At 43.0% G+C, this 23,221-nt stretch overlaps 4 protein-coding genes, 1 non-coding gene and 2 pseudogenes across 15 annotated transcripts; 6 read left to right on the top strand and 1 right to left on the bottom strand.

Moving 5' to 3' along the window:
- Positions 1-4,552: 4,552 nt before the first annotated feature.
- Positions 4,553-4,624, bottom strand: TRNAP-AGG (transfer RNA proline (anticodon AGG)). The gene has a single exon. It is a non-coding gene; the product is annotated as a tRNA-Pro (tRNA).
- An 871-nt stretch (positions 4,625-5,495) lies between these two features.
- On the top strand, positions 5,496-7,316 carry LOC147975038 (uncharacterized; annotated as a pseudogene).
- Positions 7,317-7,957: 641 nt separating this feature from the next.
- Positions 7,958-9,428, top strand: LOC125550899 (uncharacterized; annotated as a pseudogene). Its single transcript, XR_015600478.1, has 2 exons — positions 7,958-8,096; positions 8,192-9,428. The product of XR_015600478.1 is annotated as an uncharacterized LOC125550899 (transcript).
- Positions 7,960-19,281, top strand: LOC125550893 (uncharacterized). 10 transcript variants are annotated; one of them, XM_087517951.1, is made up of 10 exons: positions 7,960-8,096; positions 9,981-10,078; positions 10,656-10,751; positions 11,341-11,439; positions 13,276-13,360; positions 14,702-14,790; positions 16,634-16,714; positions 17,307-17,395; positions 17,966-18,056; positions 18,237-19,281. In XM_087517951.1, exon 10 carries the CDS (start codon positions 18,325-18,327, stop codon positions 19,123-19,125), a length of 801 nt encoding a protein of 266 aa, XP_087374077.1. In that variant the 5' UTR covers positions 7,960-8,096; positions 9,981-10,078; positions 10,656-10,751; positions 11,341-11,439; positions 13,276-13,360; positions 14,702-14,790; positions 16,634-16,714; positions 17,307-17,395; positions 17,966-18,056; positions 18,237-18,324; the 3' UTR covers positions 19,126-19,281. The 10 variants fall into 10 exon arrangements, with proteins under 10 accessions (XP_087374077.1, XP_087374076.1, XP_087374075.1 ...); XM_087517950.1 differs by having other exon boundaries at positions 16,634-16,718; XM_087517949.1 differs by lacking the exon at positions 14,702-14,790.
- On the top strand, positions 11,829-13,246 carry LOC125550895 (uncharacterized). Its single transcript, XM_048714009.2, has one exon. It carries the CDS (start codon positions 11,833-11,835, stop codon positions 12,535-12,537), a length of 705 nt encoding a protein of 234 aa, XP_048569966.2. The 5' UTR covers positions 11,829-11,832; the 3' UTR covers positions 12,538-13,246.
- LOC125550896 (uncharacterized) lies at positions 14,797-16,042 on the top strand. Its single transcript, XM_048714010.2, has one exon. The coding sequence runs from the start codon at positions 15,182-15,184 to the stop codon at positions 15,884-15,886; it is 705 nt and encodes a 234-aa protein (XP_048569967.2). The 5' UTR covers positions 14,797-15,181; the 3' UTR covers positions 15,887-16,042.
- Positions 19,282-19,910: 629 nt separating the features above from the next.
- On the top strand, positions 19,911-22,122 carry LOC125550898 (uncharacterized). The gene has a single exon (XM_048714013.2). It carries the CDS (start codon positions 21,014-21,016, stop codon positions 21,725-21,727), a length of 714 nt encoding a protein of 237 aa, XP_048569970.2. The 5' UTR covers positions 19,911-21,013; the 3' UTR covers positions 21,728-22,122.
- The last annotated feature ends 1,099 nt before the right edge of the window (positions 22,123-23,221 follow it).

Genomic DNA, 23,221 nt, shown 5'->3' with positions numbered 1-23,221 from the left:
AAATTTTCCGATGTCAAAATAAAAGAGCGGGAATAATATGACTTTCCCGAAATTTAGGAAAAATGAAGATTTAATAAATAGATCAAATTTTGTTTTCCGGTGTTTGTTTGTTTTTATTTGGATAGGAAAAAATGCGCGTTTTCAAAAATTGCATTTTAGGTCTGGAGAAAAGTTCATTTTGTTCAACTCATTTTTAGGAGTCGGAGAAAATTTACTTTATTAGTTTTGGAGTTCGGTAGATTTTGTTGCCGACCGGCCAGCCAAGGCCAAGGCCATCGCCGCACCGCGCGCGTGCCCAGGCTCCAGGAGCCGCCGCCTTTGTCTTTTGGAAGTCCTAGTAGGACTTTTGTCCTACTTCTGTAAATTCCTTTTCTATTTCTAGATCTTTTCCTTCCCTCTTTTCTATTCCTATTCCTACTCTATTTCTTGTCCCCTATCCCAAAAAACCCTCTCCCCTCACCTATATAAATACCCTAACACCCCCCTTCAAACACATCAAATCAAAACCCCTCTCTCCACCACCCGCCGCCTCGCCCGCCGCCTCACCCGCGCCGCCGCCCTTGTGCATCGCCGCCGCACCCCTCACCCGCCGCCGTGCCTCTCACCTGCGCCGCGCCCTGCGTCACCCGCCGCCGCCGCGCCTTGCCTACACCGCCGCCGCGCCACCCCTCACCCGCCGCCGCGCCCCTCAACCGCGCCGCGCCGCCTCGCCCGCCGACTCACCTGCGCCGCCGCCCTTGTGCATCGCCGCCGCGCCCAACGCCGCCATACACCGCCGCCGCTGCCATGCGTCACCGCGCCGCCGCCGCCCTGCGTCAACGCCGCCGTCGCCGCCGTTCGCCGGAGGTACCGCGCCGCGTCTCTTCTTTCCCTCGGTTCGGTTTATCTTATAAACCGTTCCGATTCTTTTCTTCTCTACCGATTCATTTTCTCTCCGATTCTTCGCCAAACCGTTCCGGTTTTCTAGATCGGTTTTCGTTCTTCTTTCGGACCGTTCGTTTCAACGAACGTGACCACCGGATTCTTCTAGGTTAACGAACGTCCGTTCGTTTAACCGTTCTTCTTTTTCTTTTCGTCGGATTTATTCCGCGATCGCGATCTCAGATCCGATCTTCGTTCTAGTTTATCTTCTCGCTCGTTTATCGGAATCAGGTGATTCAAGCGCCTGGAGTTTCGTCTCGAAACCGCCGTTCCGACTAATCAACTTAAACAAGTTCTTGCTACTGTAAAATTTTGACCTAGTTCAACTTTCTAGAACCGAGTTGTTTTCTTCCGCCGTTTGTTTTCCGTCGTTTGTTCGGTTCGTTCTTTCTTTGCAACCGGAGTTCTTAAGTTGAACTATCTGGTTCGTTCTCTCGTTCGAGTTTACTTGTGCATTAGATGAGTACTTATTGTGTGGTTACTATTGTTTGCTTACGATAGATTGACCGGAGTGTGACGAGTAGATCTATCACGAGTTTTGAGTGCGAATCATCTTCATCAACATTGCAGGCAAGTTCACACTTTGATCATACCTTTTCTACAACCCAGTTTTATTGCAATAGATCAATCCTCACACATTGCATGATTAGGATCTAATTAAATTGTGGGATGGGAAGTACATGAGGTAGTACCTATTACCTGTATTACTATGAAACCTTTGGGAGTTACTTCTACGTTTGCTTATTATGCCATGCTATGCTAGTAGACGTGGATTGGGTGAGTGATATCCATGACAGATGTGAGATTGATAATTTTAATGGTTTATCTAAGGTGGCAACCTAACACACATCTGGGTGGATTGAGGCACCTGATGTCTATCAGGACTTGCCTGTTTTTTTTTGGACCGCCACCCAGGCTCAAAGGGATCATAAGATAATTCATGCTAGAAACTTCCGTGTGCAGCCACATGCTACTATGGGCTCTGGCATAGTTGACTAAGTTGTGCGAACTCTTACGGGGTGGACTAGCAGATGTAGGGGATGTAGGTGTACCGGTCTACCCCACATGTAAGGTGCTAGTGCTTCTGAAAGACTATGTCTCGGTCATCCGTTTCTCAAACACCATGTAGTGCGAGAAAACAAACGGAGGCGATCGAGTCATGTGGGGAAAAGTGCGCAAACCTCTGCAGAGTAACAAACTAATCATGATTAGCCGTGTCCCCGGTTATGGACAACTTGAGTATCTAGTACTTGAATATCATTGTGAATCTCATCACGTTACTTCTAATTAATGTTGCTGGGTTTTAATTATTTTTAATTGGGATTGAGAATGCTGTCAACCATTCTCAATGTTTCACAACCACCATGATAGTTAAATAAATTTATTCCTTTGCAGTAGGGAAAAATTGGCTTTACGCAAAAACCTTATAACCATAGAGCTTTTCCACCAGCCAAATATGCATGTAGTGATAGCCATTGTTCATTATTCTCTATGGTGTGAATTTGCCAGTACATTCAATGTACTGACCCGTTTTCGAGCTGCAACGTCTCATGTTGCAGGATTATCTTACGACGAGTAAGTGATACGTTAGGGTTACGATTTCTACACTCAACTTTGCCGTTGGTGTTGATGGGTAACTACAACCTTGTTGCTTCCGCGATTTTGGATTTGAGGTAATAGTATTTACGTTACTTTATACATGTGATTTACCTCTGTTATAAATCCTTCGAGTACTGTGTGTGTCAGCATACCGATCCAGGGATGACACGTAAGCACAGAGACTTGACCCATTCGGGTCGGGTCGCTACAAGATGTCTTTTCAATGTCCCCATCTCCAAACTGCGCAATTGGACAAAGAGGGAGCAGAATGATGCATCGAGCCATGCGTCATAATCGATTTGATGAAAACATCATTATCTCCAAGTTCTGCAATTGGAAGAAGAGGAAGTAAAATAATGCATCGAGTCTTGTCCATGTGAGAAGTAAACAAATTTGATGAGCACACTCTTACGGTGGTGTTTTGTGTAATACCAAACTCATATGCATCCGGGGTAGCTAAAATCCTAGAAATGAAAAATGATTTAAAAAAAAGAATATGATTGTTTTGGCAACAAACACGGTTGAGCGTTCTACGTATGCACAAAGTTTTGTGAAGAAATAGCATTCATGGTGGTTCAGAGAAGAAAGGAAAAACAATGCTCCAATAAGCTTTACAAAACGACCGTTCTAGAGCATCATTTTCTTCTTTTTAGAGCAACATAAATTTCATTCATTTTCATGAAATTCATACGTAGACAGAAAACTCAGCCATGTTTGTTGCCAAACAAATTAAGAATTTTAAATATTTTTCTAGATGAATAAGTCAGTGAGGATGATTCTCTAGGTATATAGGATAACTTGTAACATCATTAGTCTGCTAATTACTTGTCATTTATGTCAAAATTCACTTAGAAGTTTAGATGTCTTTTCAATGTCCCCATCTCCAAACTGCACAATTGGACAAAGAGGGAGCAGAATGATGCATCGAGCCATGCGTCATAATCGATTTGATGAAAACATCATTATCTCCAAGTTCTGCAATTGGAAGAAGAGGAAGTAAAATAATGCATCGAGTCTTGTCCATGTGAGAAGTAAACAAATTTGATGAGCACACTCTTACGGTGGTGTTTTGTGTAATACCAAACTCATATGCACCCGGGGTAGCTAAAATCCTAGAAATGAAAAATGATTTAAAAAAAGAATAAGATTGTTTTGGCAACAAACACGGTTGAGCGTTCTACGTATGCACAGAGTTTTGTGAAGAAATAGCATTCATGGTGGTTCAGAGAAGAAAGGAAAAACAATGCTCCAATAAGCTTTACAAAACGACCGTTCTAGAGCATCATTTTCTTCTTTTTAGAGCAACATAAATTTCATTCATTTTCATGAAAATTCATACGTAGACAGAAAACTCAGCCATGTTTGTTGCCAAACAAATTAAGAATTTTAAATATTTTTTGAATTTTATTGTTCACACTGGTGCATGTGAACTCAGAGAGAAATAATTCAGGTCCACATCACTATCTCTAAATTATGAAATTATATTACCCCTAAAAGAATTGTGTAATAATTAGACAAAGCAAATGCAAAAAGAAAACGGCGAGGAAGCGAAAAGGTCCACACGTCGTGATGAAGGGAAGCAAAATAAAATCTGGAAAAACTGTGAAGAAATAGCATTCATGGTGGTTCGGAGAAGAAAGGAAAAACAATGCTCCAATAAGCTTTACAAAACGACCATTTTAGAGCATCATTTTCTTCTTTTTAGAGCAACATAAATTTCATTTATCTTCATGAAAATTCATACGTAAATAGAAAACTCAGCCATGTTTGTTGCCAAACAAATTAAGAATTTTTAATATTGTTTGAATTTTATCATTCACACTGGTGCATGTGAACTCAGATAGAAATAATTCAGGTCCACATCACTATCTCTAAATTATGCAATTAGATTACCCCCTAAAAAATTGTGTAATAATTAGACAAAGCAAATGCAAAAAGAAAAACTGTGAGGAAGCAAAAAGGTCTACACGTCATGATGAAAGAAGTAAACAAATCTAAAAAAATGTGGAAAAGGAAAAACAAAATTAAAAGTGGGGCATTCCGAGAATTGAACTCGGGACCTCTCGCACCCTAAGCGAGAATCATACCACTAGACCAAATGCCCTTGTTGCTATATTCTTCCTAACATTGTATTCAAAGTGAAAACACCTGGGATCATCGCTGCTATGCGGCCCCGGTTTCTGCCCCGTCCGACTTCAATCCCCACCTCATTCCTCTCCTCATGTCTCGCCACCGGCGCCGCGCCGCCGCCGCCTCGTCTCCTCCTCCTCGTCCGCCTCAACGCGCCTCGACCTACTTCTTCCACCGCATGCTCGTACGGCTGCGGCAGTAAGGGACGACGTTGTGTTTGCACGGTCTCTCAAATCGCTGGATCTTGGGGTGCGGAGCCCTTTTTCGCCATCCATGGAAGTTTCTTCGCCAGAAACCTGCGGTTCAGGGCGACGGCGATGACGGCGGCTGCTGCCGTGCGAACCGCCGCGCCTAATTCTGCCGAAAGTGGGGAGCAGAGCAGCATTTCCAGCTGTGAGGTAGAGCAGGGTGTCTCTTCTCAACCTCTCTTGGGCTGGAAGGCTGCTCCTAAATAGCAGCGCTCTCTGATGATCCGGTTGACATCCAACCCCTAATGACATTCGCAGAAGCTCATCGATTGGTTTAGTTTTTCAATAATTGATTCCATTTCACATGGCCAAGATTGCAGATCATTTTGTGGTGGATCTTGTCACAGATGGCCATGACATGCCAGGGCAGTTCCAAGAGGTGGACAGTTCATTACCTGAACTAGGTGAGCACATTCCTGGAGGTTGAGTCAACTAGCAGATCTTATTTCTTATTATCCTCTTGTTTCTGCCCCCTCAACCTCTATCCAGCAGAAAATGGGATGCCCGTGCAGTTTATCCTGCCCGGAACAATCGGAACATGGCATCAAAGCACGCTTGCAGAATTTCGATGCGTGGGTCATGGATCATTCTGTAGGTAGCAGGCGGTCCTCCAACAAACACCAATTGCACAGCTCACATTTCTTTTCTTTTGGTTGCTGCCTATCAGTCAACCATGTAGATTGATTCTGATTAATTTTAAACACTCGTGCATATGCTTTGCCACCAATTGTAGGGACATCATCTGCTTGTAAGCTCACTTATTGATGTCTGTTGCACAAACAAGATGAAACAACATGAACTTGTCTTTGACACAAATGGCTACGCCATATAACCATAGCACAAAACTTGCTCCATATTGTTTAGATGATCACCGGCTTTGCTTCCATTGGCCTTTTGATTCTCAACTATAATGGAGTATGCCTGAAGAGCTGAACGGTGTGCAACTTTTCTTCCTTTCTCTTCTCTTCCATGTCCTGAAGAAATATACCATCACTCATTCGCACCATCCATCAACAACATGTCTTGCCATCTAAGATCTACAAGTCTGCCTTCTAGGCCTCATTTTAGTGAGATCAAAGCAGAAGAAGAGTTGCACGGCCTAAAAACACACTTCTGTAGGCAGCCTGCTAGCATCTGTCACACTGAGTGATGGTTTGAGGAAGCTTGCACATGTCTACAACTGTGTTGAGGAGATTGTACGCTTGCCAAGGAACCAAGTTGACCTCTGCTTGCCTTAGCAAAAGAAAATGGTGGAGAAAGAACTGGAACAGTCCCTTGTGCTGCTTGATATCTGCAATGCTATGCAAGAGAACTTTGCCGAGTTGAAGATGAGCATCCAAGAGCTGCAACTAGTCCTTAAAAGAGGAGATCATGCCACTGCCAATCTCAAAATTGAGCCTTTCTTCCGTTCAGCAACGAATATGCAAAAGCATTTCAAGAAATACAGCAGCAAAGCTACTCCTGAAGGTCTCAGCCTTGTCAGGCTACTAGTAGAAGCCAGAGAGATAGCTGTGTCCCTACTTGAATGTACATCATACCTCATGCCCAATCAGATTGTCACATCCAATTCTAGCAAATGGCATCTGGTGTCCAAATGGTTCCAGAAAAGAAAGTTGTATGTGAGGAGGATCAGCTACAAGCATTAGAGTGCAGAATTGGAGATCTTGAGAACAGTGTAGGATTTCTGTTCAGGAGATTGATCCAGACTAGGGTTTCTCTCCTGAACATTCTTAGCTCATCCATATGCTTTGCTGCTCTGGCGCCCTGTGAATGGCATCCACCTTTTAAGGGGTTTGCCAACCTTGTGTAAGTCTATCGAGTGTGTATGCTGAGACCACATGCAGATATTACTGGTAGACTAAAAGGAAAAATGCTTTCATCATGTTTATGTTGCCAATGATCCTTTGTATGTACTCCCTCTGTAAATAAATATAAGAGCATTTAGACCACTACTTTAGTGATGTAAACGCTCTTATATTTCTTTACAGAGGGAGTACTTCTTAATTCTGACTCTGGTGAAATGTGATTTTGCTTATTCCTGGCTGAATACTGGTATCCTCAGTATGACAATACTTCTCATCTGTTGTCTGTAGGTTTTAACCGGAGCTATTGTATTTTCACTTGACGCTTTTACCTCATATTTTTCCTGTACTTGCATTAAGCTTATTATTTTGTGATTGATTTGCTTTACATGCATGAGTACATAAGATCCAGGCTATGTGTGTAGGCTCTTAATTAGACTGAATAATAAGAAAGAAGAGAAAACTTGGAAAACTAACAACTGTGCAGGGACCAGACTTAAGCGCATGCTACCTATGACACGGATACTTTGAGTTTCATTGAAGTTTACAATCTTACCATTTATCCATGTTACTTTTAATATGGTCAAAGATGCTGATCCTTTTATGATGGATCTTATTGTAGGTGGATGAAACTTGCCTGCACTACTCCCTGAGGTGTTGAGTTCATGCTTATCTTGAACCCTACGTGGCCCAGATTAGCACTGAACACGTTTTTGGAGGTTTGCGTGTCAACGTTTCTTCTCATTAACTGTGATTCTTGCTCACCACCTTATAGCAGAAAACAACTCTGTACTCGTGCAGTCTGTTTTGTCGGGCATAATTTAAACATCACATACTGGCAATACCAAATAGCAACCTGTCTTCCTGTACTATCTAGTAGTCGTGCAGACCACAGTTTGCCTACATTTGGAACATGTCAAAGGTGCATTATTTAGCACTTAGCAACGCGTGCTGTTTTAAACTAAGATAGACAAGGCATCAACTTGTCTGAGGCTGTGGTGGCCATGTGAGTACATGGGTTCTGCAGAGATAAATATACTTTCTGTCTGTGCCGTATTCTCAAGTTTCACATGTAATTGAGCAACTTTGCCTCTGCTACTGAAGGATCACACCACAGATTCTTACAGAAACAGGTATTAGCTTTTAATATCTGGAATTTCGCAAGCTAGAACCCGCTGCACTGAGACTTATAAGTTAGTTTTTGTAAGTTGCTTATGTTCTAAGCAAGTAAACGTTGCAGCGGAAGAAGTGAAGCATCTATTGATGATTATAATGCATGTGTGGTGGATCATGCTGCAGTCAGCACACATACCAGCACAGCAACAGTGCTGCACGGCAATTGAGGCGAAGGTGCAGCTGTCATAAGTTGAGAAGCAAATTGACAGGCTGTTTGAAGGTAAAGCCATCTGGTCCTTCATCATACATCTCAGTTGCATGACTTGTATTCTAGTTTATTTTGCCTCGGTTTGCTGATCTGGTTTCTGTGTTAAGCTAAGCACTTGCGCAGATGCTTTGCCGCCAATTGTTGAGACTTGGGATGCAGTTAGTGATTCTTGTCTCCTTAACAAGATTGTAATGGATTTAGAGGGTTATGCTACTCCAAAATGATTTGATCCATTGTTGGCAACAAATGGAGCATGGTGCGCAATATTCTTGCTGCCTAATGGGCTTTGCCAGCAAGACTGTTTTGTTTCTTGACTATAAATAGAGTGTGCTGCAGAGGCCTGAGCACCAACAAAGCACATCTGCTCTTCTCTTTCTCTTCCATTTCAAACAGAAACACATCATCACTTCATCCATTAGAAACATGGCTTGCCATCAAAGATCTGCAAGTTTGCCTTCTATTGATCACTCCAGTGAATCCAAAGTAGATGTAGAGCTGCAGCGCCTGAAGTCATGCATCTCTTCACCCTTCGCAACCATCGTCACAATGTGTGGTGGCTACGCAAGGCTTGGAGACATCTACAAGAACATAGAGGAGATCATGGACTTGCCCAGCAACCAAGTTGGCCTCTCCTTTCCCCCAAACAAGAAAATGGTGGAAGAGGAACTGGAACGGTCCCTCGTGCTGATCGATCTCTGCAATTCCATGCAAGAGAATTTAGCAGGGCTGAAGATGAATACTCAGGAGCTGGAACTGGTTCTCAAAAGAGGAGATGATGCGGCTGTTCAGCTCAAGGTCGAGTCTTTCATTCGCCTCGCGAAGCAGGCCCAGAAGCCTTTCAAGAAGATCACAAGCAGCAAAGCTGTTGCTGAGGATTGCAGGCTGGTCAGGGTACTGGCGGAAGCCAGAGAGATGTCTGTTTCTCTACTTGAGTCCACATTGCATCTGTTGCTAAAGCAGTTCACCACCAAAAAAGGAAGCAAATGGTCTCTTGTCCAGAAAAGAAAGGTCGTTTGTGAGGAGGAACAGTTGCAAGTGCTAGAGTGAAGCATGGGAGATCTTGAAAACGGCGCTGAACTTCTGTTCAGGAGATTGATCCAAAGCAGGGTTTCGCTCCTGAACATTCTCAGCTCCTAGACACTCTCAGGCCTTGTTTCTCTAGCATATTGCGACTGGCATCCACCTTTTAAAGGATTCACCAGTCATATAGAACCTTTCTAGCTTGTGTACTGAGTACACTACTAAATGTACATACAAATGATCAGTTGACGAAAGCAGTTTTGTCTATGCCCATAAAATTACTTGTGATCTCACCGATCTTTACAGTGCGATGATTTTGATTTATTTCTATAGCTGAATGTCATGTCGATATGTTCTCTTTCAAGTATACGATGAATGCTAAGGAAGCGAAAAGGAAATTCCTCTTAAGAAAATGGCATGCAGAGTCTAGGTGAAGACTAAATAATTCTGAATTTGTGTGTAATTATTTCTAGCTATAAATTGTAGACATGCACAGTATTTATTTGATCTTACCTTCGAACGGCCATGTTACGTCACACCAATTACAGTTTGCAATCGGCGCCATCATCTTTTGCCTAATGTACTCTTTAACGACCATGAACATGCCAGCTCTAGGCCATGTGGTAGCTGCTCATTATTAGCCTGATCACTAGCATAAGGTGGAAGCACATTATGCCTAGCAGATGTACCAGACTTAATTAAACACATGCGGACATGCCACCAATGATTTAGATCCTCTGAATAGAGGCAATAACCATTATCTCAGCTCATATTCTATTGCACCTGAAGTTATCTCACACCTCTTCATGAGAGTTTCTGTTTCGGTTGGTCAAGAATAATGCTGATCCTTCTGTTCTGCGGCGGATCTTGTTGCAGGTTGATGAAACAAGACAGCGATGCTCCACGAGGTGTTGACTGTTGAGTTCATGCTTATCTAGATGTCGTCTGGATCTATCATGACTGAGCGTGTTTCTGTAGGTTAAGTCAACTCTTTCCTCTCTCTTAACAACTTATGGACACTGTGCCCTAGGGGGTGCACTAGCCATATGAGATGTAATCTGATGTATCCTATGCTTTCATGAATCTTTCTCCCTCGTGCTATGGACAAATCAAACATGACCCCCCGTGCATTTCAGTTTTTTCTCTGGATCAACAGCAATGACAGATAGGAAACATTAATTAGTATCTCCCCATCTAATATTATGAAGTACTCGTGAAGACTGCACATTCTAACAGTTGTTTGTTATCATCTCGGCTGTTAGTAGGTTAAAACAGAAACCTGCAGTATTAAGCAAGATGGACCGGTAATTTATCCAATCAAAGTTGTTCTATATTCTCTTCTCAGTGAAAATAGGGCGCAGTGTCACTTTGTGTCCGAGACAGAAAAAGAGTTTACTTTCTCTATTACTGCACCTAGATTAACGTCCGGGCATTCCTTTTTACTCTCTCAAACAGCGGGAAAATGACAGATAGGAAACACTAAGTAGATACATTTATCTCATTATCTATATTATGAATTACTCGTGAAACAATAATTGAATCTTATTGTAGGTGGATGAAACTTGCCGGTGGTACAACATGAGGTGTCGAGTTCATGTTTATCTTGAAGCTGCCTGGCCCATATTAGCATTGAATACGTTTTTGGAGGTTCTGTGTCTCAACTTTTCCTCTCATGAACTGCGATTCTTGCCCACCACCTTATAGCAGAAAACAACTCTGGGTACTCGTGCAGCATTTTGTCGGACATAATTGAAACATGACAGATTGGCAATACCAAATAGCAACTTGTCTTCCTGTACTGTCACAATGCAGACCACAGTTTGCCCGCCTACCTTTGGAACATGTCAACGTTGCTTGTATAGTATTTAGCAACGCGTGCTCTTTTAAACTAAGATAGATAAGGGTACCAACTTGCCTGAGGCTATAGTGGCCATGTGAGTACATGGGGTCTTCAGAGATAGAGATACTTTCTGCCTGTATATCTATCTGTTGTGCCTTATTCTCAAGTTTCTCATTTAGTTGGCTCCTCTACATCTGCTACTGAAGGATGACACCACAGAAACATGCATTACCTTCTAGTATCAGAATTTTGCAAGCTAGAACCTGTTCCAGTGACGTTTATGAGTTAGTTTTCATAAGTTGCTTATGTTCTAAATGAGTAAATGACGCAACGGAAGAAGCGAAACATCTATTGATGATTCTAATGCATGTGTTGGCGTGGTGGATCATGCTGCAGATATCAGAGACATACCAGGAAAGCAACAGTGCTGCATGGCAATTGAGGCGAAGGTGCAGCTGACATCAGTTGAGAACCAAATTGACAGGCTGTTGGAAGGTAACGTCTTCTGGTCCTTCAACATGCACCTCAGTTGCACGACTTGCATTCTAGTTTATTTTTCTTCTGTTTGCTGATCTGGATTCTCTGTTAAGCTAAGCACTTGTGCCGATGCTTTGCCTCCAATCGTCGAGACATGGCATGCACTTAGTGATGCTTGTCTCCTTAACAAGATTGTAACAGATAGAGATGGTTATGCTGCTCCAAAAAATTGATTCATCATTGGCAATACATGGAGCGTGGTGCAAAATATTCTTTGCCAGCAAGACTGCTTTTGTTTCTTGACTATAAATAGAGTGCACCACAATGGTTGAGCACCAACAAAGCACATCTGCTCTTCACTTTCTCTTCCATTACAAACATAAACACATCATCAGTTCATCCATTAGAAACATGGCTTGCCATCAAAGATCCGCAAGTTTGCCTTGCTCCAGTGAATCCAAAGTGGAGGTGGAGCTGCAGGGCCTGAAGTCATGCATCTCTTCACCCTCCGCAACCATCGACACAATGTGTGGTGGTTACGCAAGGCTTGGAGACATCTACAACTGCATAGAGGAGATCATGGGCTTGCCCAGCAACCAAATTGGCCTCTCCTTCCCCCAAAACAAGAAAATGGTAGAAGAGGAACTGGAGAGATCCCTTGCGCTGATTGATCTCTGCAATTCCATGCAAGAGAATTTAGCAGAGCTGAAGATGAGTACCCAGGAGTTGCAACTGGTTCTCAAAAGAGGAGATGACGCGTCTGTTCAACTCAAGGTTGAGTCTTTCATTCGCCTCGCCAAGCAGGCACAGAAGCCTTTCAAGAAGATCGCAAGCAGCAAAGCTAGTGGTGAGGATTGCAGGCTGGTCAGGCTACTGGCGGAAGCCAGAGAGATGTCTGTCTCTCTACTCGAGTCCACGTCGCAGCTGTTGCTGAAGCAGTTCGCCACCACCAAAGGAAGCAAATGGTCTCTTGTACAGAAAAGAAAGGTCATTTGCGAGGAGGAACAGTTGCAAGCGCTAGAGCGATGCATGGGAGATCTTGAAAACGGCGCTGAGCTTCTGTTCAGGAGATTGATCCAAAGCAGGGTTTCGCTCCTGAACATTCTCAGCTCGTAGACACTCTCAGGCCTTGTTTCTCTAGCATATTGCGATTGGCATCCACCTTTTAAAGGATTCACCAGCCATATAGAACCTTTCTAGCTTGTGTACTGAGTACACTACTAAATGTACATACAAATGATCAGTTGACGAAAGCAGTTTTGACTATGCCCATAAAATTACTTGTGATTTCACTGATCTTTACCGTGCGATGATTTAGATTTATTTTTCATAGCTGAATGTCATGTCGATATGTTCTCTTTCAAGTATACGATGAATGCTAAGGAAGCGAAAAGGAAATTCCTCTCAAGAAAATGGCATGCAGAGTCTAGGTGAAGATTACATCATTCTGAATTTGTGTAATGGAAGGTGTAGACATGTACGATTTTAATTTGATCTTACCTTTGAAAAAGACATGTTACGTCACACCAATTACAGCTTGCAATCAGCGCCATCATCTTTTGCCCACAGTACTCTTAACAGCCAGGAACATGCCAGCTCTAGGCCATGTGGAAGCCGCTCATTATTAGCTGATCACTAGCATAAGGTGGAAGCACATTATGCTCAGCAGATGTACCAGACTTAATTAAACAAATGCCACCAATGATTTAGATCCTCTGAATAGAGGCAATAACCAGTATCTCAGCTCATATTCTATTGCACGTGAAGTTATCTCACACCTCTTCATGAGAATTTCTGTTTCGGCTGGTCAAGAATAATGCTGATCCTTCTGTTCTGCGGCGGATCTTGTTGCAGGTTGATGAAACAGGACAACAATGCTCCATAAGGTGTTGAGTTCATGCTTATCTAGATATTACCTGGACTGGGCATGTTTCTGTAGGTAAAGTCAACTCTTTCCTCTCTCTTAACAATTTATAGACACTGTCCTAGCCATATGAGATGTAATATGATGTATCCTATCTTTCATGAATCTTCCTCTCTGGTGCTATGGCCAAATCAAACATGAACCCCTGTGCATATAATTTTTTTTCTTGGGATCAACTGCAACGTATTTAGATATATGAATTTATCTCCTCATCCAGTACCCGTGAAGACTACACATTCTAACAGTTGTTTCTTATCATCTGGGCTGTTAGTAGGTTATTAAAACAGCAACCTGCAGTATTAAGCGAGATAGACCGGTAATTTATCCAATCGAAGTTGTTCTATATTCTCTTCTCACTGAAATTAGGGCGCATTGTCACTTTCTGTCCGAGACAGAAAAAAGAGTTAACTTTCTCTATTACCGCACCTAGATTATCAGCTGTGCATTCTGTTTTTTCTCTCGACCAGCTGAAAAATGATACTCTCTCCGTCGGTCCGTCCGGAAATACTTGTCGACAAAACGGATGTACCTAGATGTATTTTAGTTCTAGATACATCCATTTTTATCCATTTCTCCTTATCTATATTAGATGCATTTATCTCCTTATCTATATTATGAAGTACTCTTGAAACAATAATTGGATCTTACTTTAGGTGGATGAAACTTGCCAGTCGTACTCCATGAGGCGTTGAGTTCATGCTTATCTTGAAGCTGACTGTCCCATATTAGCATTGAACACGTTTTTGGAGGTTCTGTGTCTCAAATTTTCCCCTCATGAGCGATTCTTGCCCATCACCTTATAGCAGAAAACAACTCTGGGTACCCGTGCAGTCCATTTTGCCGGACATAATTGAAACATGACAGATTGGCAATACCAAATAGCAACTTGTCTTCCTGTAGTGTCAAGTAGTCATGCAGACCACAGTTTGCCTATGTTTGGAATATGTCAAGGCTGCACCGTTTAGTACTCCCTCCTTCCCATAATATAAGAGCGTTTTTGACACTACACATGCTGTTTTAAACCAAGATAGACAAAGGTAACAACTTGGCTGAGGCTGTGGTGGCCATATGAGTATATGGGATCTGCAGAGATCTTTATGTCTGTGTATCAATCCCTTCTGCCTTATTCTCAAATCTCTCATACAATTGGCCAAATTGGGCACCTCTACTTCTGCTACTGAAGGATGACACAACATATTTCTTACAGAGCAGAATATCTAGACTTGTGCAAGTTAGAACCCGTTTCAGTCACGTTTACGAGTTAGTTTTCGCTTATGTTCTAAACGAGTAAATGTTGCATGAGAATAAGCGAAGCATCTATTGATGATTATAATGCATGTGTGGTGGACATACCAGCGCAGCAACGCTGCAACGGTGCTTCACAGCAATTGGGGCGAAGGAGCATCTGTCATGAACTGGGAACCAAATTGACACGCTGTTGGAAGGTGAAGTCATCTGGTCCTTCAACATACAGCACAGTTGCATGACCTGCATTCTAGTTTATTTTGCCTCGGTTTGCTGATCTGGATTCTCTGTTAAGCCAAGCACTTGTGCTGATGCTTTGCCTCCAATCGTCGAGACAGGGCATGCACTTAGTGATGCTTGTCTCCTTAACAAGATTATATAGATAGAGATGGTTATGCTGGTCCAGAAAATTGATCCACTATTGGTCGCAAATGGAGCGTCATGCATAATATTCTTAATGCCTAATGAGCAGATGGTTTCTTGACTATAAATAGAGTGCATCACAATGGTTGAGCACCAACAAAGCCATCTGCTCTTCACTTTCTCTTCCATTACAAACATAAACACATCATCGGTTCATCCATTAGAAACATGGCTTGCCATCAAAGATCCGCAAGTTTGCCTTACTCCAGTGAATCCAAAGTGGAGGTGGATCTGCAGGGCCTGAGGTCATGCATCTCTTCACCCTCCGCAACCATCGACACAATGTGTGGTGGTTACGCAAGGCTTGGAGACATCTACAAGTGCATAGAGGAGATCATGGGCTTGCCCAGCAACCAAATTAGCCTCTCCTTCCCCCAAAACAAGAAAATGGTAGAAGAGGAATTGGAGAGATCCCTCGTGCTGATTGATCTCTGCAATTCCATGCAAGAGAATTTAGCAGAGCTGAAGATGAGTACCCAGGAGCTGCAACTGGTTCTCAAAAGAGGAGATGATGCATCTGCTCAACTCAAGGTTGAGTCTTTCATTCGCCTCGCCAAGCAGGCGCAGAAGCCTTTCAAGAAGATCGCAAGCAGCAAAGCTAGTGGTGAAGATTGCAGGCTGGTCAGGCTACTGGCGGAAGGTAGAGAGATGTCTGTCTCTCTACTTGAGTCCACGTCGCAGCTGTTGCCAAAGCAGTTCGCCACCACCAAAGGAAGCAAGTGGTCTCTTGTCCAGAAGAAAAAGGTCGTTTGCGAGGAGGTACAGTTGCAAGCGCTAGAGCGAAACATGGGAGATCTTGAGAACGGTGCGGAGCTTCTGTTCAGGAGATTGATCCAAAGCAGGGTTTCACTCCTGAACATTCTCAGCTCGTAGACACTCTCAGGCCTTGTTTCTCTAGCATATTGCGATTGGCATCTGCCTTTTAAAGGATTCACCAGTCATATAGATCCTTTCTAGCTTGTGTACTGGGTACACTACTAAATGTACATACAAATGATCAGTTGACGAATGCAGTTTTGACTATGCCCATATCATTATTTGTGATTTCACCGATCTTTACCGGCCGGTGATTTAGATTTTCTTTTTAGCTGAATGTCATGTCGATATGTTCTCTTTCAAGTATATGATGAATGCTAAGGAACCGAAAAGGAAATTCCTCTTCAGAAAACGGCATGCAGAGTCTAGGTGAATATTAATCGTTCTGAACTTTGGTAGGAGCTTTATGTGTAATTATTTCTAGCTATAAGTTGTAGACATGTATGATTTTTATTTGATCTTACCTTTGAAACGGCCATGTTACGTCAATCGGCGCCATTATCGTTTGCCTACAATACTCTTAACAACCATGAACATGCTAGCTCTGGGCCATGTGATAGCCACTCATTATTAGCCTGATCACTAGCATAAGGTAGAAGCACATTATGCCCAGCAGATGTACTGGACTTAATCAAACACATGCCAACAATTATTTAGATCCTCTGAATAGAGGCAATACTAACCACTATCTCAGCTGATATTCTATTGCACGTGAAGTTATCTCACACCTCTTTAAGCGAGTTTCTTTTTCGGCTGGTCAAGAATAATGCTGATCCTTCTGTTCTGCGGCGGATCTTGTTGCAGGTTGATGAAACAAGACAGCGATGCTCCACGAGGTGTTGAGTTCATGCTTATCTAGATGTTACCTGGACTGAGTGTGCTTCTGTAGGTTAAGTCAACTCCTTTCCTCTCTCTTAACAACTTATAGACACTGTGTCCTAGGGAAAACATTAGGTGCACTAGCCATATGAGATGTAATCGGATGTATCCTATGCTTTCATTAATCTTTCTCCCTGGTGCTATGGCCAAATCAAACATGAACCCCCGTGCATTCCATTTTTCTCTCAGGGTCAACTGCAACGTGACAGTTAGGAAACACTAATTAGATATATTAATTTATCTCCTCATCCAGTTCTCGTGAAGACTGCACATTCTAACAGTTGTTTGTTATCATCTGGGCTGTTAGTAGGTTAAAACAGAAATCTGCAGTATTAAGCGAGATAGACCGGTAATTTATTCAATCGAAGTTGTTCTATATTCTCTTCTCGGTGAAATTAGGACACATTGTCACTTTGTGTCCAAGACAGAAAAAAGAGTTAACTTTCTCTATTACCGCACCCAGATTATCGACCGTGCATTCCGTTTTTTCTCTCTCGAACAGCTGAAAAATGACACATAGGGAACACTAGTTGGATGCATTTATTTCCTTATCTATATTATGAAGTACTCTTGAAACAATAATTGGATCTTACTGTAGGTGGATAAAACTTGTCAGTCGTACTCCGTGAGGTTCATGCTTATCTTGAAGCTGACTGGCCCATATTAGCATTGAACACGTTTTTGGAGGTTCTGTGTCTCAACTTTTCCTCTCATGAACTGCGATTCTTGCCCACCACCTTATAGCAGAAAACAACTCTGGGTACTCGTGCAGTCCATTTTGCCGGACATAATTGAAACATGACAGATTGGAAATACAAAAATAGCGATTTGTCTTCCTGTAGTAGTTTGCCTACGTTTGGAATATGTCAAGGCTGCACTGTTTAGTAATTTAGCAACGCGTGCTGTTTTAAACTAAGATAGACAAAGGTACCAACTTGGCTGAGGCTGTGGTGGCCATGTGAGTACATGGGATCTGCAGAGAAAGAGATACTTTCTGTCTGTATATCAATCCGTTGTGCCTTATTCTCAAATTTCTCATGCAATTGGCCAAATTGTGCACCTCTACTTCTGCTACTGAAGGATAACACAACATATTTCTTACAGAAGCAGAATATCTAGAATTTTGCAAGCTAGAACCCATTCCAGTGACGTTTATGAGTTAGTTTTCGCTTATGTTCTAAACGAGTAAATGTTGCATGAGAAGAAGTGAAGCATCTATTGATGATTATAATGCATGTGTGGTGGATCATGCCGCAGGTAGCAGAGACATACCAGCACAGCAACAGTGCTTCACGGCAATTGGGGCGAAGGTGCAACTATCGGAACCAAATTGACAGGCTGTTGGAAGGTGAAGTCTTCTAGTCCTTCAACATACACCTCAGCCGCATGACTTGCATTCTAGTTTATTTTGTCTCTGTTTGGTGATCTGGATTCTGCCTTAAGCATTGTGCTGATGCTTTGCTGCCAATTGTTAAGACATGTCATGCACTTAGTGATTCTTGTCTCCTAACAAGATTGTATTGGACAGAGATGGTTATGCACAATACTCTTGCTGCCTAACTGGCTTTGCCAGCAAGACTGCTTTTGTTTCTTGACTATAAATAGAGTCCACCACAATGGTCGAGCACCAAGAAAGCACACCTGCCCTTCACTTTCTCTTGCACTACAAACAGAAACACATCATCAGCTCATCCATTAGAAACATGGCTTGCCATCAAAGATCTGCAAGTTTGCCTTCTATCGCCCACTCCAGTGAATCCAAAGTGGAGGTGGAGCTGCAGGGCCTGGAGTCATGCATCTCTTCACCCTCCGCAACCATCAACACAATGTGTGGTGGTTATGCAAGGCTTGGAGACATCTACAACTGCATAGAGGAGATCATGGGCTTGCCCAGCAACCAAGTTGGCCTCTCCTTCCCCCAAAACAAGAAAATGGTGGAAGAGGAACTGGAGCGATCCCTCGTGCTGATTGATCTTTGCAATTCCATGCAAGAGAATTTAGCAGAGCTGAAGATGAGTACCCAGGAGCTGCAACTGGTTCTCAAAAGAGGAGATGATGCGGCTGTTCAACTCAAGGTTGAGTCCTTCATTCGCCTGGCGAAGCAGGCTCAGAAGCCTTTCAAGAAGATCACAAGCAGCAAAGCTAGTGGTGAGGATTGCAGGCTGATCAGGCTACTGGCGGAAGCCAGAGAGATGTCTGTCTCTCTACTCGAGTCCACATCGCAGCTGTTGCCGAAGCAGTTCGCCACTACCAAAGGAAGCAAATGGTCTCTTATCCAGAAAAGAAAGGTCGTTTGCGAGGAGGAACAGTTGCAGGTGCTAGAGCGAAGCATGGGAGATCTTGAGAACGGTGTGGAGCTTCTGTTCAGGAGACTGATCCAAAGCAGGGTTTTACTCCTGAACATTCTCAGCTCGTAGACACTCCCAGGCCTTGTTTCTCTAGCATATTGCGATTGGCATCCGCCTTTTAAAGGATTCACCAGTCATATAGAACCTTTCTAGCTTGTGTACAGAGCACAGTGCCAAATGTACATGCAAATGATCAGTTGATGAAAACAGTTTTGACTATGTTCATACCATCACTTCTGATTTCGCTCACATTGATATTTACTGGGCAGTGATTCTGATTTCTTTTCATAGCTGAGTCTAAGTGAAGATTAAATTATTCAGAATTTCGGTGGGAGCTGTATGTGTAGTAATTTCTAGCTGTGACTGTAAGTTGTACACATGTACAATTTTATTCGATCTTATCTTTGAAACGGCCATGTTAGGTCACAGCAATTACAGTTTACAACTGGCGCCACCATCTTTTACCTGCAGTACTCTGAACAACCATGGACATGCCAGCTCTAAGCCATGTGGTAGCCGCTCATCATTAGCCTGATGGCTGGCGCGCCCTGTTATTCCCACGGATGTACCAGACTTAAGCATATGCCACCAATTATTTAGATCCTCTGAACAGAAGCAATAATAACCACTATCTCAGCTCATATTCTATTGCACGTGAAGTTATCGCACACCTCTTTAAGCGAGTTTTTGTTTCGGCTAGTCAAGAATAATGCTGATCTTTCTGTTCTGCGGCGGATCCTGTTGCAGGTTGATGAAACAAGACAGCGATGCTCCACGAGGTGCTGAGTTCATGCTCATCTAGATGTTGCCTGGAACGTATCATGTCCGAGAGTGTTTCTGTAGGTAAAGTCAGCTCTTCCCTCTCTCTTAACAACTTGTTTTTTGAATTACAACTCTTAGCATATTAGGTGCACTAGTCATATGAGATGCAATCTGATGTATGTATCCTATGCTTTCATGAATCTTTCTCCCTCGTGCTACGGCCAAGTCGAACTTGTACACCCGTGCATTCTATTTCTTTTTCTCGAATAACCGAAACATGACAGATAGGCAATACTAATTAAATACATACGTGCATGTATCTCATTATCCTATATTATGAAGTACTCGTGAAGATTGCGCGTTCTATCAGTTGTTTGTTATCATTTCGGCTGTTAGGTTAAACCAGCAACTTGCAGTAAGTGATAGACCGGTAATTTATCCTGTGAAACTTGTTTTATATATTCTCTTCTCAGTGAAAATGGGCACAGTCAGTGTCACTGTGTGTGTTAAGACAGAATATTTGCTTTCTTACTCCCTCTGTAAAGGGAGTACTTTCTACATTACCGCAGCTAAATTCATGGCCTTCTATAGCTCCCATGTTAAGATCTGCTGAGCTGATGCCCCTGTTATGTTTTCTAATATCGAGGTACTATGGCATTTATGAAATATTAGCTTGCATAGCTATTCTAGTTTGATTCGAGTTTAGCCATGAGATAAAGATTTGAAGCGTCTGTTAAGAATTCTAGCGCATGTGTGGTGGCCCATGATGCAATTAGCAGAGACATGCCAAGAAGGCAACAGTTCTGCACGAGGGTTGAGGTGCGGGTGTAACCATCACACGTTGACAACCAAATTGCCAGGTTGCCAGAAGGTATTTTGCCAATCTTTATTATGAGACGAACCACTCGTGCGGATACTTTGCCATCTATAGACGAGACATGCACACGCTCTCCATCTCGCTCATTGATGTCAGTTGCACTAACCAAAATAAGAGAGCAGCCGTTTTGCCTAGGCGGCCGATGATTAGGCCGCAACAGAGGACTTGCTCCATTATTTCCTTTTGGTTCTCGACTATAAATAGAGCGCGCTGCAAAGTTCTCAACACCAACAAATTAAGCGCATCTGCCTTTCATTCTCTCTTCCGTCACCACAAACAGAAATAGTACATCATCAGTTGAGTTCATCCATTAGAAACATGGCCTGCCATCAAAGATCTGCGAGTCTGCCTTCTATCCCTCACTCCAGTGAATCAAAAGTGGAGCTGGAGCTGCAGAGCCTGCCGACACGCATATCCTCGCCTTCCGCGACCATCGACACGATGTGCGGCGGTTTGAGGAGTCTCGGAGACATCTACAGCTCCATAGAAGAGATCATGAGCCTGCCCAGCAACCAAGTCCCCTTGCAAAGGAAGATGGTCGAGGAAGAGCTCGACAGGTCACTTGTCCTGGTGGATCTCTGCAATGCCATGCAGGAGAGCCTGGCAGAGCTGAAGGCAAGCATCCAGGACCTGCAGCTCGCCCTCAAGAGAGGAGATGGCGCGGCTGTCCAGGTCAAGATCGAGTCCTTCATTCGCCTCGCGAAGAAAGCGCAGAAGCCTTTCAAGAAGATCGCAAGCGGCAAAGCTACCGTCGAAGGCTGCAGGACGGTGAGGCTACTGGTAGAAGCAAGAGACATGGCGGTCTGTCTGCTTGAACCCACGTCGCGCCTCCTGCTGAAGCAAATTGGGGTCGCCAATGGAAGCAGATGGTCTCTGGTCTCACAGAGGTTCCAGAAGAAGAGGGTTGTCTGTGAGGCGGCGCAGCTGCAAGTGCTGGAGCACAGCGTGGCCGACCTTGAGAACGGCGTCGAGTCCCTGTTCAGGAGGTTGATCCAGAGCAGGGTTTCACTCCTGAACATCCTTAGCTCCTAGATGCTTCTCAACTCTCAAGCCTTGTTACTCTACCCATCTTTGTACATCCAAACATACATACAATGGAATGATGATTACATAGTTTTGATCATGTATTTTGTCAACTGATCACTTCTATCCATGTTTCTTTCTTGTTTACGATGCTTCAACTATGTCCATACCGTGGATTATCTTTCTTTTGTGTATATGATGGATACAGTAGGAAACAAAAAAAAGGCTCAATTTTCAGAATCTATTGTATATATGCATTATGTTTATTTAGATCATCTAAGAGAGGCAAAAATAAGCACTATCTCTGTATCTCAGCTCATATTCTATTGCACGTGAAGTTCTCTCACGGCTCTTTTAGCGAGTTTCTGCTTGGGCTGGTCAAGAATAATGCTGATCTTTCTGTTGTGCGGCGGATCTTGTTGCAGGTTTATGAAACAAGACAGCAATGCTCCACGAGGTGTTGAGTTCATGCTCATCTAGATGTTGCCTGGACAGTATCATGACTGAGCGTGTTTCTGTAGGTAAAGTCAGCTCTTCCCCCTCTCTTAACAACTTCTTTTTTCAATAAAGCTCTTAGCATATTAGGTGCACTAGCCATATGGGATGTAATCTGATGCATCCTATGCTTCCATGAATCTTGCTCCCTCGTGCATTCTATTTCTTTTTCTTGAATAACCAAAACATGACAAATAGGCAATACTAATTACATACATACATGTATCTCATTATCATATTATTATGAAGTACTACTCGTGGGGTTGTAACAGTTGTTGGAGCTCAGCGATAGAGCGCTAATTTATCCAATCAAACTTGTTATATATTCTCTTCTCAGAGAAAATAGGATGCAGTCAGAGTCCATGTCAAGATCCCATGTTATTACTTTCTACATTACTGCACCTAGATTCATGGCCTTCTATAGTTCCCAAGATCCGATGAGCTCGTGCTCCTGTTATGTTTTTCAGTACTCCCTTCGATCCATATTAATTGTCGCTGATTTAGTACACTATGAGCTCAGAGCTCGTGCCCCTATTATGTTTTCCAATACTCTTTTCGATCCATATTAATTGTCGTTAATTTAGTATTAAGTTGTACTAAATCAGCAACAATTGATATGGATCGGAGGGAGTAGTAAAATATGACATTTATGAAATAGCTCTCATAAGAAATGTTACTCTAGTTTGATTCGAGACTATTAGTTTAGCCATCAACTAAAGATTTGAAGCGTCTATTAAGTATTATAGCGCATGTGTGGTTGACCATGATGCAATTAGCAGACATGCCAAGAAGACAACAGTGCTGCTGCACGAGGGTTGAGGTGCGGGTGCAACCATCACACGTTGACAACCAAATTGCCAGAAGGTATTTTGCCAATCTGGATGATGAGACGAACCACTCGTGCGGATACTTTGACATCTATAGGCGAGACATGTACACGCACTCGATCTCACTCATTGATGTCAGTTGCACTAACCAAAATAAGAGAGCGCCAGTTTCGCGCGGATG

The sequence above is a fragment of the Triticum urartu genome, chromosome 4A (genome assembly GCF_056163025.1).
Source record: "Triticum urartu cultivar PI428250 chromosome 4A, HENAU_Tu73, whole genome shotgun sequence".
In the NCBI taxonomy this organism is placed as follows: domain Eukaryota; kingdom Viridiplantae; phylum Streptophyta; class Magnoliopsida; order Poales; family Poaceae; genus Triticum; species Triticum urartu.
Note: the sequence above shows the minus strand (reverse complement) of the source record. Positions and strands in the feature narration are given on the sequence as shown.

What these genes read in the sequence shown, in the direction of transcription:
- LOC125550895 (XM_048714009.2), top strand. Translation starts at nt 11,833, where the DNA reads ATGGCTTGCCATCAAAGATCCGCAAGTTTGCCTTGCTCCAGTGAATCC.
- LOC125550896 (XM_048714010.2), top strand. Translation starts at nt 15,182, where the DNA reads ATGGCTTGCCATCAAAGATCCGCAAGTTTGCCTTACTCCAGTGAATCC.
- LOC125550893 (XM_087517957.1), top strand. Translation starts at nt 18,325, where the DNA reads ATGGTCGAGCACCAAGAAAGCACACCTGCCCTTCACTTTCTCTTGCAC.
- LOC125550898 (XM_048714013.2), top strand. Translation starts at nt 21,014, where the DNA reads ATGGCCTGCCATCAAAGATCTGCGAGTCTGCCTTCTATCCCTCACTCC.